We start from the raw sequence: 13,779 nt of genomic DNA, 5'->3' as shown, positions 1-13,779 counted from the left end.
AACGACAAACCTCGGTGCACGAATGGCAAAACGTCATTTTTTCGGATGAATCCAGGTTCTGTTTACAGCATGATGATGTTCGTGTTTGGCGATATTGCGGTAAACGAACATTGGAAGCGTGTATTTGTCATCGCCACACTGGCTCATCAGCCGGCGTGATGGTATGAGTTTGCCATTGGTTACACGTCTCGGTCACCTCTTGTTTGCATTGACGGCACTTTGAACAGTGGACGTTACATTTCAGATGTGTTACGACCCGTGGCTCTACCATTCATTCGATCCCTGCGAAACCCTACATTTCAGCAGGATAATGCACGACCGCATGTTGCAGGTTCTGTACGGGCCTTTCTGGGTACATAAAATGTTCGACTGCTGCCCTGGCCAGCACATTCTCCAGATCTCTCACCAACTGAAAACGTCTGGTCAATGGTGGCCGAGCAACTGGCCCGTCACAATACGCCAGTCACTACTCTTGATGAACTGTGTTATCGTGTTGAAGCTGCATGGGCAGCTGTACCTGTACTTGCCATCCGAGCTCTGTTTGACTCAATGCCCAGGCGTATCAAGGCCGTTATTACGGCCAGAGGTGGTTGTTCTGGGTACTGATTTCTCAGGATCTTTGCACCCAGATTGCGTGAAAATGCAATCACATGTCAGTTCTAGTATAATATATTTGTGCAATGGATGCCTGTTTCCCATCTACATTTCTTCTTGGTGTAGCGATTTTGATGGCCAGTAGTGTAGATTTGTCCCAGCAGTGCCTTAATTGTTTTTCGAGTCATCTCTAGAAATGGCTACAGCTCCTCCCTAGTTTTTTTCTTGACTTCTTCAGTGTTGTCAGACTGGTGTCCTTTCATACCCCTTTTCATGCGTGGAGACAAGAAAAAGTCTCAGGCGAGCAACGTGCGTGGGGCAGCGAAACCATGCTACTTTTAGTCAAAAACTGTCATAACAGAGGTGTCTGTGTTTTCAGGTGCGTTGTCGTAATGGAAGAATCAGTCTCCTGTGAGTTACAAACCGGGTCTTTCTTGATGAACACACTCGTACAAGTACGCTGATCAGCCACAACATTATGACCACGTGCCTACTAGCTGGTGCCTTTGGCACGGACAGTAGCTGCGACGCGCCGTGGTATGGAAGCAGTGAGGTACATCGCTAGGGGGAGTTGGCGCCACATCTGCACACACAAGTCACTTAATTCCCGTAAATTCCGGGGCCGTGGACGATGACATCTGACGCCACGTTCAGTCAAATCCCAGATGTATTCAATCGAGTTCACATATGGAACTCGCCACTCTGTTCCTTGAACCAATCCATCACATTTCTACCATTGTTATATCGCGAATTATGTTGTTGAAAAATGCCGCTGCCGCCGGCAAACATGATCACCACGAAGACGTGTACGTTGTCTACAATTAGTGTACGACACTCCTCGGCCGTCATGGTGCCTCGCACGAGTTCCACTGGACCCATGGGTGTCCACTTTAATGTTCCCTAGGAGCATAATGGAGCCGCCGCCAGTTTGTCTAAGTCCCGCAATGCAGGTGTCAAGGAAGACGACGTATTCGTGTCCTCCTGTCGGCGTGATGAAGTACGTATCGGGATCTATCAGCCTACACTACGCTCTGCCAGTACACCAACGTCCAGTGCCAAAGATCACTTGCTCGTTTCAGTCGTAATTGTCGATGCTTACATTGATACGTGCATGGCTCGTCGGCTGGAGTGGCTCATCGTTGGGAGTGTTCAGAACACTGTGTGTTCAGAGACACCTGTACTCTGACCAGACTAAAGTCTGGTGTTAGTTCCGCCACAGTTCGCCGCCTGTCTCGTTTTACCAGTCTGCCCAACCAACTACAATCGACACCTAGATGCTAGGCTGTTAATGGAAGAGGCCATATCTACGCAATTTGATACAATTGAAATCTCACCGACTTCTCCCTCTGAAATTAGGAAAATAATAAACTTGCTTAAAAGCAAAAACTCACATGGAATTGATGGCATTTCCAGCAAAATACTAAAAGCTTGTTCTCAACAGATAAGTAAGATTCTCAGCCACCTGTGTAATAGCTCTCTGGAACAGGGCATTTTCCCTGATAGACTGAAATATGCTATTGTTATACCTTTGCATAAAAAGGGGGATAGATCTGACGTCAACAATTACCGTCCAATCTCCCTTCTAACAGCTTTATCCAAAATTTTTGAGAAAGTGATGTATTCAAGAGTAGCTTCATATATCTGTAACAATGAAGTACTAACAAAATGTCAGTTTGGTTTCCAGAAAGGTTTTTCAACAGAAAATGCCATATATGCTTTCACCAATCAAATTTTGAATGATCTGAATAACCGAACACCACCCATTGGGATTTTTTGTGATCTCTCAAAGGCTTTTGATTGTGTAAATCATGAAATTCTGCTAGACAAGCTCAAATATTGTGGCATGAGTGGGACAGTGCACAAATGGTTTAATTCATACCTAACTGGAAGAGTGCAGAAAGTTGAAATAAGTAGTTCTCATAATATGCAAAGATCAGCACATTCCTCAAACTGGGGAACTATCAAGAATGGGGTTCCACAAGGGTCGGTCTTGGGTCCTTTGTTGTTGTTGTTGTTAATATATATTAATGACTTGCAATTCTATATTCATGAAGAGGCAAAGTTAGTTCTCTTTCCTGATGATACAAGTATAGTAATCACACCTGACAAACAAGAATTAACTGACGAAATTGTCAATACTGTGTTTCAGAAAATTACTAAGTGGTTCCTTGTAAACGGACTCTCACTGAATTTTGATAAGACACAGTACATACAGTTCCGTACAGTGAATGGTATGACGCCATTAATAAATATAGACCTTAATCAGAAGCATATATCTAAGGTAGAATATTCAAAATTTTTAGGTGTGTCCATTGATGAGAGATTAAACTGGAAGAAACACATTGATGATCTGCTGAAACGTTTGAGTTCAGCTACTTATGCAATAAGGGTCATTGCAAATTTTGGTGACAAACATCTTAGTAAATTAGCTTACTACGCCTATTTTCACTCGTTGCTTTCATATGGCATCATATTTTGGGGTAATTCATCACTGAGGAATAAAGTATTTATTGCACAAAAGCGTGTAATCAGAATAATAGCTGGAGTCCACCCAAAATCATCCTGCAGACATTTATTTAAGGATCTAGGGATATTCACAGTAGCTTCTAAGTATATATACTCTCTTATGAAATTTGTTATTAACAACCAAACCCAATTCAAAAGTAATAGCAGTGTGCATAACTACAATACTAGGAGAAAGGATGATGTTCACTATTCAAGATTAAATCTAACTTTGGCACAGAAAGGGGTGAATTATACTGGCACTAAAGTCTTTGGCCACTTACCAAATAGTATCAAAAGTCTGACAGATAACCAACAAGTATTTAAGAAGAAATTAAAAGAATTTCAGAATGACAACTCCTTCTACTCCATAGAGGAATTTTTAGATATAAATTTAAAAAAAATATATTATAAAAAAATAAAAATAAATAAAAATAAAAAACACAAGAAAATGAAAAAGTTGTTATATTAACTTAAGTATGTTGTTAAATTAACTTAATTATGTCATGTATTGGAAAATTTGACTCGTTCCACATCATTACGAAATATCGTATTCATGATCCATGGAACTAGTGTTAATCTAATCTAATCTAATCTAACCTGTAATGAGGAGTGGACGCCCAACTTCACGGCGTCTGGATGTGGTTCCAGCTTGGTCCCGCCACGTGCTGAAGACGCTCACCACAGCCGAGACATGACGTGCAGCTTCGTCAGTGCCCGTAGCGAGCCTCCGGGCCATCACAGTCTTACCTTCCGTCAAACTCAAACAGATCGAGTGCCGTCCCCATTCTACACGCGGCCAGCATGCACTGGCTAGCCGTCATTCCTCACCGGGTGATCCTGCTATCGCCTGAATGGGTTTATGTCGATAGTAGGTCATAAAGTTTTGGCCGATCAGTGTATATTTAGGGTTAATTTATAGTTAAAAAGCACACCGTCTTCAGGCCACGAGTTTTGCCTACCGGGACCGTCCGACCGCCGTGTCATCCTCAGTGGAGGATGCGGATAGGAGGGGCGTGGGGTCAGCACACCGCTCTCCCAGTCGTTATGACGGTATTCGTGACCGAAGCCGCTACTATTCGGTCGAGTAGCTTCTCAGTTAGCATCACGAGGCTGAGTGCACCCCGAAAAATGGCAACAGCGCGTGGCGGGCTGGATGGTCACCAATCCAAGTGCCGACCACGCCCGACAGCGCTTGTTAATTAATACGAGGGCAGTTCAATAAGTAATGCAACACATTTTTTTTCTCGGCCAATTTTGGTTGAAAAAACCGGAAATTTCTTGCAGAATATTTTCAAACATTCCCGCCTCGTCTCGTATAGTTTCATTGACTTCCGACAGGTGGCAGCGCTGTACGGAGCTGTTAAAATGGCGCCTGTAACGGACGTGCGTTGCAAACAACGGGCAGTGATCGAGTTTATTTTGGCGGAAAACCAGGGCGTCTCAGATATTCGTAGGCGCTTGCAGAATGTCTATGGTGATCTGGCAGTGGACAAAAGCACGGTGAGTCGTTGGGCAAAGCGTGTGTCATCATCGCCGCAAGGTCAAGCGAGACTGTCTGATCTCCCGCGTGCGGGCCGGCCGTGCACAGCTGTGACTCCTGCAATGGCGGAGCGTGCGAACACACTCGTTCGAGATGATCGACGGATCACCATCAAACAACTCAGTGCTCAACTTGACATCTCTGTTGGTAGTGCTGTCACAATTGTTCACCAGTTGGGATATTCAAAGGTTTGTTCCCGCTGGGTCCCTTGTTGTCTAACCGAACACCATAAAGAGCAAAGGAGAACCATTTGTGCGGAATTGCTTGCTCGTCATGTGGCTGAGGGTGACAATTTCTTGTCAAAGATTGTTACAGGCGATGAAACATGGGTTCATCACTTCGAACCTGAAACAAAACGGCAATCAATGAAGTGGCGCTACACCCACTCCCCTACCAAGAAAAAGTTTAAAGCCATACCCTCAGCCGGTAAAGTCACGGTTACAGTCTTCTGGGACGCTGAAGGGGTTATTCTGTTCGATGTCCTTCCCCATGGTCAAACGATCAACTCTGGAGTGTATTGTGCTACTCTTCAGAAATTGAAGAAACGACTTCAGCGTGTTCGTAGGCACAAAAATCTGAACGAACTTCTCCTTCTTCATGACAACGCAAGACCTCACACAAGTCTTCGCACCCGAGAGGAGCTCACAAAACTTCAGTGGACTGTTGTTCCTCGTGCACCCTACAGCCCCGATCTCGCACCGTCGGATTTCCATATGTTTGGCCCAATGAAGGACGCAATCCGTGGGAGGCACTACGCGGATGATGAAGAAGTTATTGATGCAGTACGACGTTGGCTCCGACATCGACCAGTGGAATGGTACCGTGCAGGCATACAGGCCCTCATTTCAAGGTGGCGTAAGGCCGTAGCATTGAATGGAGATTACGCTGAAAAATAGTGTTGTGTAGCTAAAAGATTGGGGAATAACCTGGTGTATTTCAATGCTGAATAAAACAACCCCTGTTTCAGAAATAAATGTGTTGCATTACTTATTGAACTGCCCTCGTAGTTAAGTGTATTTAATTTTATTTATTAACTCAGAGCGGGTTTATCGCATATATAACCAATGCACAAACCTTTTTTTTTAACAAATTTAACTAGAAGTTGTTTTAGTTGTTTGTCTATAAACCTGTCTTATCATCAGTTTTTCACATGAGACTTCCATTTTTAACTTCCCTCAATAGTTCTGTGAACGTTCCACACTCAAAATTTTCATTTTCTTTAGAGCTATATTGTCAGTTGAACGTAATGTTACGCCTTTTCGTTGTGTTTTTGTCACTCTTTTTTTATCCATTTAGCTTTCTCTGTTATACTGCAGTTGTTTCACTTATAAGTTCTGCACATTTCACTCGCAATAAATTTCTGCAGGAGTTTGCACTGTCTGTGTTGGAGCACATGACTGATGAATTAGGCTATCGCGAGGTGCCAGGAGAGGACCACGTCACACGTATCCTGAGGGCCATCATTGTCAGCCTTGCTTGCAACTACGGACAGCAGGCGTGTCTCAATTCCACACTCGAGCAAATGGAGCGATTCATGGCCGACCCTGCCAACCCTGACAACCAGTGAGTAGTTTTCTCATCGTGGTGAATCCGTTTGCATGGACACACTGTTTACATGTCAGCTGTGCAATTTAAGATGCTATACACAAATTTATGAAACCGTTTTAGGAAAATGGTTGACGTAACTTTTTAAATTTGGTAATGTTTAGTAACATGTGAAGGTGTGTGTGTGCGTGTGTGTGTTTGTGTGTGTGTTGTGTGTGTGTGTGTGTGTGCATGTGTATTTATGAGTTTAGCTCGTCTGACATTTCTTTGGAGGCAGCGAACATAGTTACATTGAAACAGCTGTGTATTCGTTTATTATTTCTTTGCCTTCACCTATTGCTTTCTGTATTTAGTGGCTTTCCTAAATTATTAGTTTTTGTGAGGGGCTGTTGGTGCATTTGAGAATTTGAGAAGTCGGTGTTGATGTCTGTTGGTCTGTGGTCCATACCTATAAGGTGTTCCGTGAATATAAAATGACAGCTGTCGTTTTTAGGGCTTTATATGTATCTAACACTGTAATTTCTGCTTGTCTGTCCAATGTAAATTGAACTGCAGTATTGATTTATCAGTTGATAAATACTGGAAGTGTTGTGTTTGTCGTTGTTCGTATTGGTTATCCTTACTTGTCTCTGTCTTGAGTTACCTATCCTGTAGGCTATTGTTAGTCCTTATTTTTTTATCTATGTTGCCTATCCTGTGAAGTGCTTTGATGTTGTAAGTAAGAGTGTAGCATTATCATGTAGCTGTGCCTACTTCTTTCTGGTGCGTCTTTCGCACAAATATTCGTTTTCCTGTACATATTGCACGGACGGAATGAAACTCTACAAAAACGAACTACAGATAATGAAACAAATAGCTGTGATCAGTGGCACAAATACTGTAGACAAACTGAATCACAAAATTATGATTTGTTTGCTTTTGTGTGCTAGGTGACCCATTCACATAGCACACAAAAGCAAACAAATCGTAACCAACATACAAACACAGATATACGAGACACACAGACGACCAGCAAATGGCACGAGAACTAAATATAGGCTACAGGATAGATAACTTTGCACGGAGAAAACTAAGGACAACCAAAACCAACAAAGACAATCAACACTTCGTGTATTTATGAACTGACTGTCAGGACTTGAGTTCAGTCTACACTGGATAGTCAAGCAGATATTGCAGTATTAGATATACACAAATGCACTAAAAAGTAAGAGCTGTCATTCTACATTCGCAGAACAACCAACGGATACGGACCAGAGGCCAGTGGACGTCAACACAGAACTCAAATGTAACTCTGCCGCACAGACAAATACAAACACAAAACACAATCTTCCATACAGTGTAAAATAAAGCTAATCGCAACATTCCCAGTCGTAAATTTTTGGCACAACAAAGTTTCTAGATTAAGTCCTTTATGGCTACAGAAAAACCGTGAAAGAGAAACAACTGTAAAGAGTAGTGCAGTACACCACAAAACCACAGAATGTGGCGTATGTTATGTATATTTTGTTGTATATTTTGTCTCTTACCAAATCTATAAGTACTGAAATTTCTAAGTTTATAGATATTAAAGAGCAATTTTCCTGTTATTTCACAAAAAGAAACTAAGACTGTCACTGATGACGCTGTAACATCAACGAAACATGTCTTGCAAAAAAGAAGAAAACATTGTGTTTGCTCGAAGCGGAAACAATTTTATTTGTATGCGAAGAAGCATGAATACGTCAGTATTTATACACTTTGCCGTATTTCACGGTCAGACCTCTGGTCGTGTTATTTGAGGCAGAAGCAGACAGAACTCGTAGATTTTTTTAAGTGTGTTAACTTTTGGTTGCAGAGTGATGTAACTTTAAGGTAACTGTTGACAGGGTGGACCCGGACTTGAGGCGCATCGTCTACTGCCAGGGCGTCCGATATTCTGGCGCTGATGTTTATAACTTCCTGATGGACCGATATGCGACCACTGAGGTCATCTCCGAGATGAACGACATCCTGCTGGGCGCAACTTGTTCAGAGATGGTGGCTGGTTTACGGTAAGGGGATATTATATCTCTTAAAAGATATATAATGTTATGTTGTTTATTTAGTTAGCGGAAACACTCTCCTAGTAAATTTGTTTGTCCTTTGATTTATCGTGATCTGTTACTGATTTTTAGTGGAGTTAGTTTTTACTTTTTGCTTTCAAAAAAAATACAAAAGAGATATAATAAGCAAAATAATGAATTTCGTAGGTTGCCAATTACGTATTATATCTGGTTTTATCGAGCGCCAGGCTCCCTACAAATTACTGTAAATACAATAGCGTAGTAGTACTCAGCTCTGAAATTATTACTATCACAGAAAATAGACAAGTTTTAATAAAATTATTTCACTGGATTACTTCAATTAATCTCGCTGAATATTTTTACATAATTTCTTCCGCTCCGGCTATCAGACATTGTGCTGTGAAAAAATATTTTTAAATGTACCGCGTAATGGCGGCTAATTGTTAACAGTCAGAGATTACTGTTACTCGCTCCGCAGCAGCTGGAAACATGCTAAATTATTTTCATTAAATATTCTTTTCATAAGATAAATGTGGCGCAGGTTCTTGAAATAACACACGGAGATCACTTTATACTAATATATTCTTACTAGGACACAGTTTACACCATTAAATATTTGCAATTACGTTACGACAGGAACAAATGCTAGCGCAGCACAATAGCTTGCGTACCTTATTCCAGCTCACACCAGAACGAACAGAACAAAACAGACTACACAGAAGAATGAGCATTGCATTGTATTTTATACTCTAACAAAGATAATCACATTATAATCTCATACAATAAAAATAATGTCTTTTCTGCATTTATCGATATATATATTGTATATTTTTACAGTTAAATCAATGATAAATCAATGTTTGCAATTAATTTTGAGTCACATACTGTCGGTTTTATTTATGTTTTACCTTGATAAGGGTGAATATTGCAAAAGGGACACTACAGGGAACGTACTAAAATGTGTGTTGTTTTCTCTCTTCTTCGTGTGGAAGTTCTCTGTGCACACTTTTCCCTTATCACGGGTCATACTCTTAAGCAGTGTTTCCACCAAGAGAATTGTTCTTTGAGGATTGATTTTCGTCAAATAACCTATAGAACTACAATGTGCTGCATTAATGGCTGACTAATGTTATTTGAGATGTGCTGATATTCTATCGCTAGTAAAAATTGTGTTAGGAGTCTGTGATGCACGAGGAAACGATTTGTTGCGCATCACGAAACTTCGTGCAGATAAAACTGTATGCTGGACTGGAACTCAAACTCGGGACCTTTGCCTTTCGCTGGAAAGTGCTTCACCAACTGAGATGCCCAACCACGACGCAAGACTGTTCTCACAGCTTTAATTTCGCCAGGAAGTCGTCTCCTAGCTTGGAGGGTATGTATGACCTTGTCTCCAAGTTTAGGGGGTAGGAGACGAGTTACTGAAGGAAGTGAAGCTGGAAAGAGGGACCGAGGGTTGTGACTGGGCATCTCAGCTGGTAATGCAGTTGCCCGCAAGAGGCAAAGGGCCCAATTTCGAGTCCCGGTTCGGTAAACAGTTTTAAACTGTTTTAATCCACATCAGTACACATTCCGCTGCAGAATGAAAATTACATTCTCATTCAGATCACCTTGTAAATCGACAATAACCTTTCTTTTCCTTAGCTTGTTTCTGAAAGCAACAATCTTTTCCTAGTTATTTTAAGCCTCTTCAGTGTTCTAAAACAGAAAAAAATTAGTATAATTATTTCGTTACAACAAAAATACTTAGCATTGATTTGCTTAGTTACAATATGTAGAGTTTCTAAGAGCCATTTTTGAGCTATATTGTTAGTAACATTGGTCTCAAGGGTATAATTAAGCGGGCGGGAGGGGATCATAAACTAATTTGTTCGAGGTAAGGCATCAATGAAAGAAGTACATATTTCCAGTGGCACGATTTCTTGAATGACCGCTGTTCTCTACGCACGCGTTTGTAAGGTGCTTGTTTTTTTGCATCGACGCTGCTGAAGCTAACTTTAAAAATAATACACAATCGTCTTTATGGCTTTCATTGATGCATTTTATCCATAGGAACTACATGAGGTCAAGGATGTAAAAAGCACCCCGTCTTCAGGCCACACGTGGCCCATCGGGACCATCTGACCGCCGTGTCATCCTCAGCTGAGGATGCGTATAGGAGGGGCGTGTGGTCAGCACACCGCTCTCCCGGTCGTTTGATGGTTGTCTTTGACCGGAGCCGCTAATATTCGGTCGAGTAGCTCCTCAGTTGGCATCACGAGGCTGAGTGCACCCCGAAAAATGGCAACAGCGCATGGCGGCTGGATGGTTACCCATCCAAGCGCCGGCCACGCCCGACAGTGCTTAACTTCGGTGATCTCAGGGGAACCGGTGTATCCACTGCGGCAAGGCCGTTGCCGAAGGATGTAAGAAACCCCAAAATTATCTGAAGAGGAACTAATTGATACCCGTCTTACTACACAACATAGATGGGGGATACTGAAGATAGTATCGCCAAATGTTATCCTAGTTACGTTACATAGTAAATTATTTGCATGTTCTGTTGATCATGACCACTGACACAATTACTTCTTACATTAGTCTTTAGAAATCTTCATTTTTTAAAATATAGCTTATAATTTATTTTGTAGCGTAGGATTTGGCTGGGACAGGGTCTGGGCTGGGGGCTGTACAGGTGTGGGCTCAGTTTAACATTTAACTTATTAAATGTAAAATCTTCTTGACAATATAACAATAACAATAAAAAGTAACTTAATTTTCAGCCCAATATACTCACACCAAAAAAGCTTTGCATCACCTCAGTTCCGAGAGTTTCGGAACCTGTACATAAAATTGGAATGGAGATCAACATAAACATCATTTCCTCCCTTTTTATTGCTCATGAAAACCACACATTGCATATTGTACCATAATACAGCGAGAGCTTCAGAGGTGGTGATCCGGATTGCTGTACACGCCGGTACCTCTAATACCCAGTAGCACGTCCTCTTGCATTGATGCTTGCCTGTATTCGTCATGGCATACTATCCACAAGTTCATCAAGGCACTGCTGGTCCAAAATTTCCCACTCCTGAACGGCGATTCAGCGTAAATCCCTCAGTGGTTGGTGGGTCACGTCGTCCATAAACAGCCCTTTTTAATCTATCCCAGGCATGTTCGATAGGGTTCATGTCTGGAGAACTTGCTGGCCACTTTAGTCAAGCTATTTCGTTATCCTGAAAGAAGTCATTCACAAGATGTGCACGATGGTGGCGCGAATTGTCGTCCATGAAGACGAATGCCTCGCCAATATGCTGCCGATATGGTTGCACTATCGGTCGGAGGATGGCATTCACGTATCGTACAGCCGTTACGGCGCATTCTGTGACCAGCGGCGTACGTCGGCCCCATATAACGTCACCCCAGAACATCAGGGATCCTCTAACTTGCTGCACTCGCTGGACAGTGTGTCTAAGGCGATCAGCCTGACCGGGTTGCCTCCAGACAAGTCTCCGACGATTGTCTGGTTGAAGGCATATGCGACACTCATCGGTGAAGAGAACGTGATGCCAAGCCTGAGCTTTCCATTCGGCATGTTGTTGGACCTTGCTGCATCGCGTCGTGGTTGCAAAGACGGACATCGCCATGGACGTCAGGAGTGAAGTTGTGCATCATGCATCCTGTTGCAACAGTTTGAGTCGTAACATGACGTCGTGTGGCTGCATGAAAAGCATTATTCAACGTGGTGGCGTTGCTGTCAGGATTGCTCCGAGGCATAATCCGTAGGTAGCGGTCATCCGCTGCAGTAGTAGCCCTTGGGATGCCTGAGCAAGGCATGTCATCGACAGTTCCTGTCTCTCTGTATCTCCTCCATGTCCGAACAACATCGCTTTGGTTCACTCCAACACTTCCCTTTTTGAGATCCCTTCCTGGCACAAAGTAACAATGAGGACACGATCGAACCGCGATATTGACCGTCTAGGCATAGTTGAACAACAGACAACACGAGCCATGTACGTCCTTCCTAAGGGAATGACTGGAACTAAACGGCTGTCGAACCCCCTTCATCTAATAGGCGCTGCTCATGCATGGTTGTTTACATCTTTGGGCGGGTTTAGTGGCATCTCTGAACAGTCAAAGGGACTGTGTCTGTGATACAATATCCACAGTCAACGTCTATCTTCTGGTGTTCTGGGAACCGGAGTGATGCAAAACTTATTTGATGTGTGTAGTTGTCAGATCAGGGCTCAGGCAAGAGAACAACAATTAGAGTGCCCTCGTCCTACAGAATTCAATGAAACAGAAATAAAATAAGCTTTGCCTCAGCACAGAAACTCTGACTATGACAGTAATAATTACACTATATGGACCTTGACTACATACAAAAAAACACGTTCAATATAGCTTCTGCAATTAACCATAGGACGCTAAGACAACCCTCAGAATTCTACATCTACCTCTACATCTACATCTACATTTATACTCCGCAAGCCACCCGACGGTGTGTGGCGGAGGGCACTTTATGTGCCACTGTCATTACCTCCCTTTCCTGTTCCAGTCGCGTATGGCTCGCGGGAAGAACGACTGCCGGAAAGCCTCCGTGCGCGCTCGAATCTCTCTAATTTTACATTCGTGATCTCCTCGTGAGGTATAAGTAGGGGGAAGCAATATATTCGATACCTCATACAGAAACGCACCCTCTCGAAACCTGGACAGCAAGCTACACCGCGATGCAGAGCGCCTCTCTTGCAGAGTCTGCCACTTGAGTTTGCTAAACATCTCCGTAACGTTATCACGCTTACCAAATAACCCTGTCACGAAACGCGCCGCTCTTCTTTGGATCTTCTGTATCTCCTCCGTCAACCCGACCTGGATCCCACACTGATGAGCAATACTCAAGTATAGGTCGAACGAATGTTTTGTAAGCCACCTCGTTTGTTGATGGACTACATTTCCTAAGGACTCTCCCAATGAATCTCAACCTGGTACCCGCCTTCAAAATGGTTCAAATGGCTCTAAGCACTATCGGACTTAACATCTGTGGTCATCAGTCCCCTAGAACTTAGAACTACTTAAACCTAACTAACCTAAGGACATCACACACATCCATGCCCGAGGCAGGATTCGAACCTGCGACCGTAGCGGTCGCGCGGTTCCAGACTGAAGCGCCTAGAACCGCACGGCCACACCGGCCGGCTGTACCCGCCTTACCAACAATTAATTTTATATGATCATTCCACTTCAAATCGTTCCGCACCCATACTCCCAGATATTTTACAGAAGTAACTGCTACCAGTGTTTGTTCCGCTATCATATAATCATACAATAAAGAATCCTTCTTTCTATGTATTCGCAATACATTACATTTGTCTATGTTAAGGGTCAGTTGCCACTCCATGCACCAAGTGCCTATCCGCTGCAGATCTTCCCGCATTTCGCTGCATTTTTCTAATGCTGCAACTTCTCTGTATACTACAGCATCATCAGCGAAAAGCCGCATGGAACTTCCGACGCTATCTACTAGGTCATTTATATATATTGTGAAAAGCAATGGTCCCATAACACTCCCCTGTG

At 42.8% G+C, this 13,779-nt stretch overlaps 1 protein-coding gene across 1 annotated transcript in view; it reads left to right on the top strand.

The window, feature by feature from the left end:
* The window catches only part of LOC126175447 (aminopeptidase N-like), a 184,268-nt gene that overhangs the window by 145,966 nt on the left and 24,523 nt on the right, over positions 1 to 13,779 (top strand). The window contains exons 13-14 of the mRNA XM_049922250.1: positions 6,006 to 6,202; positions 8,050 to 8,214. Of these exons, the coding sequence (XP_049778207.1) occupies positions 6,006 to 6,202; positions 8,050 to 8,214 (362 nt within the window). The remainder of the gene's footprint in view (positions 1 to 6,005; positions 6,203 to 8,049; positions 8,215 to 13,779) is intronic.

This window comes from Schistocerca cancellata, chromosome 3 (genome assembly GCF_023864275.1).
Source record: "Schistocerca cancellata isolate TAMUIC-IGC-003103 chromosome 3, iqSchCanc2.1, whole genome shotgun sequence".
NCBI classification, from domain to species: Eukaryota; Metazoa; Arthropoda; class Insecta; order Orthoptera; family Acrididae; genus Schistocerca; species Schistocerca cancellata.
The sequence above is the reverse complement of the archived record's forward strand: the minus strand, read 5'-3'. Positions and strand labels throughout refer to the sequence as shown.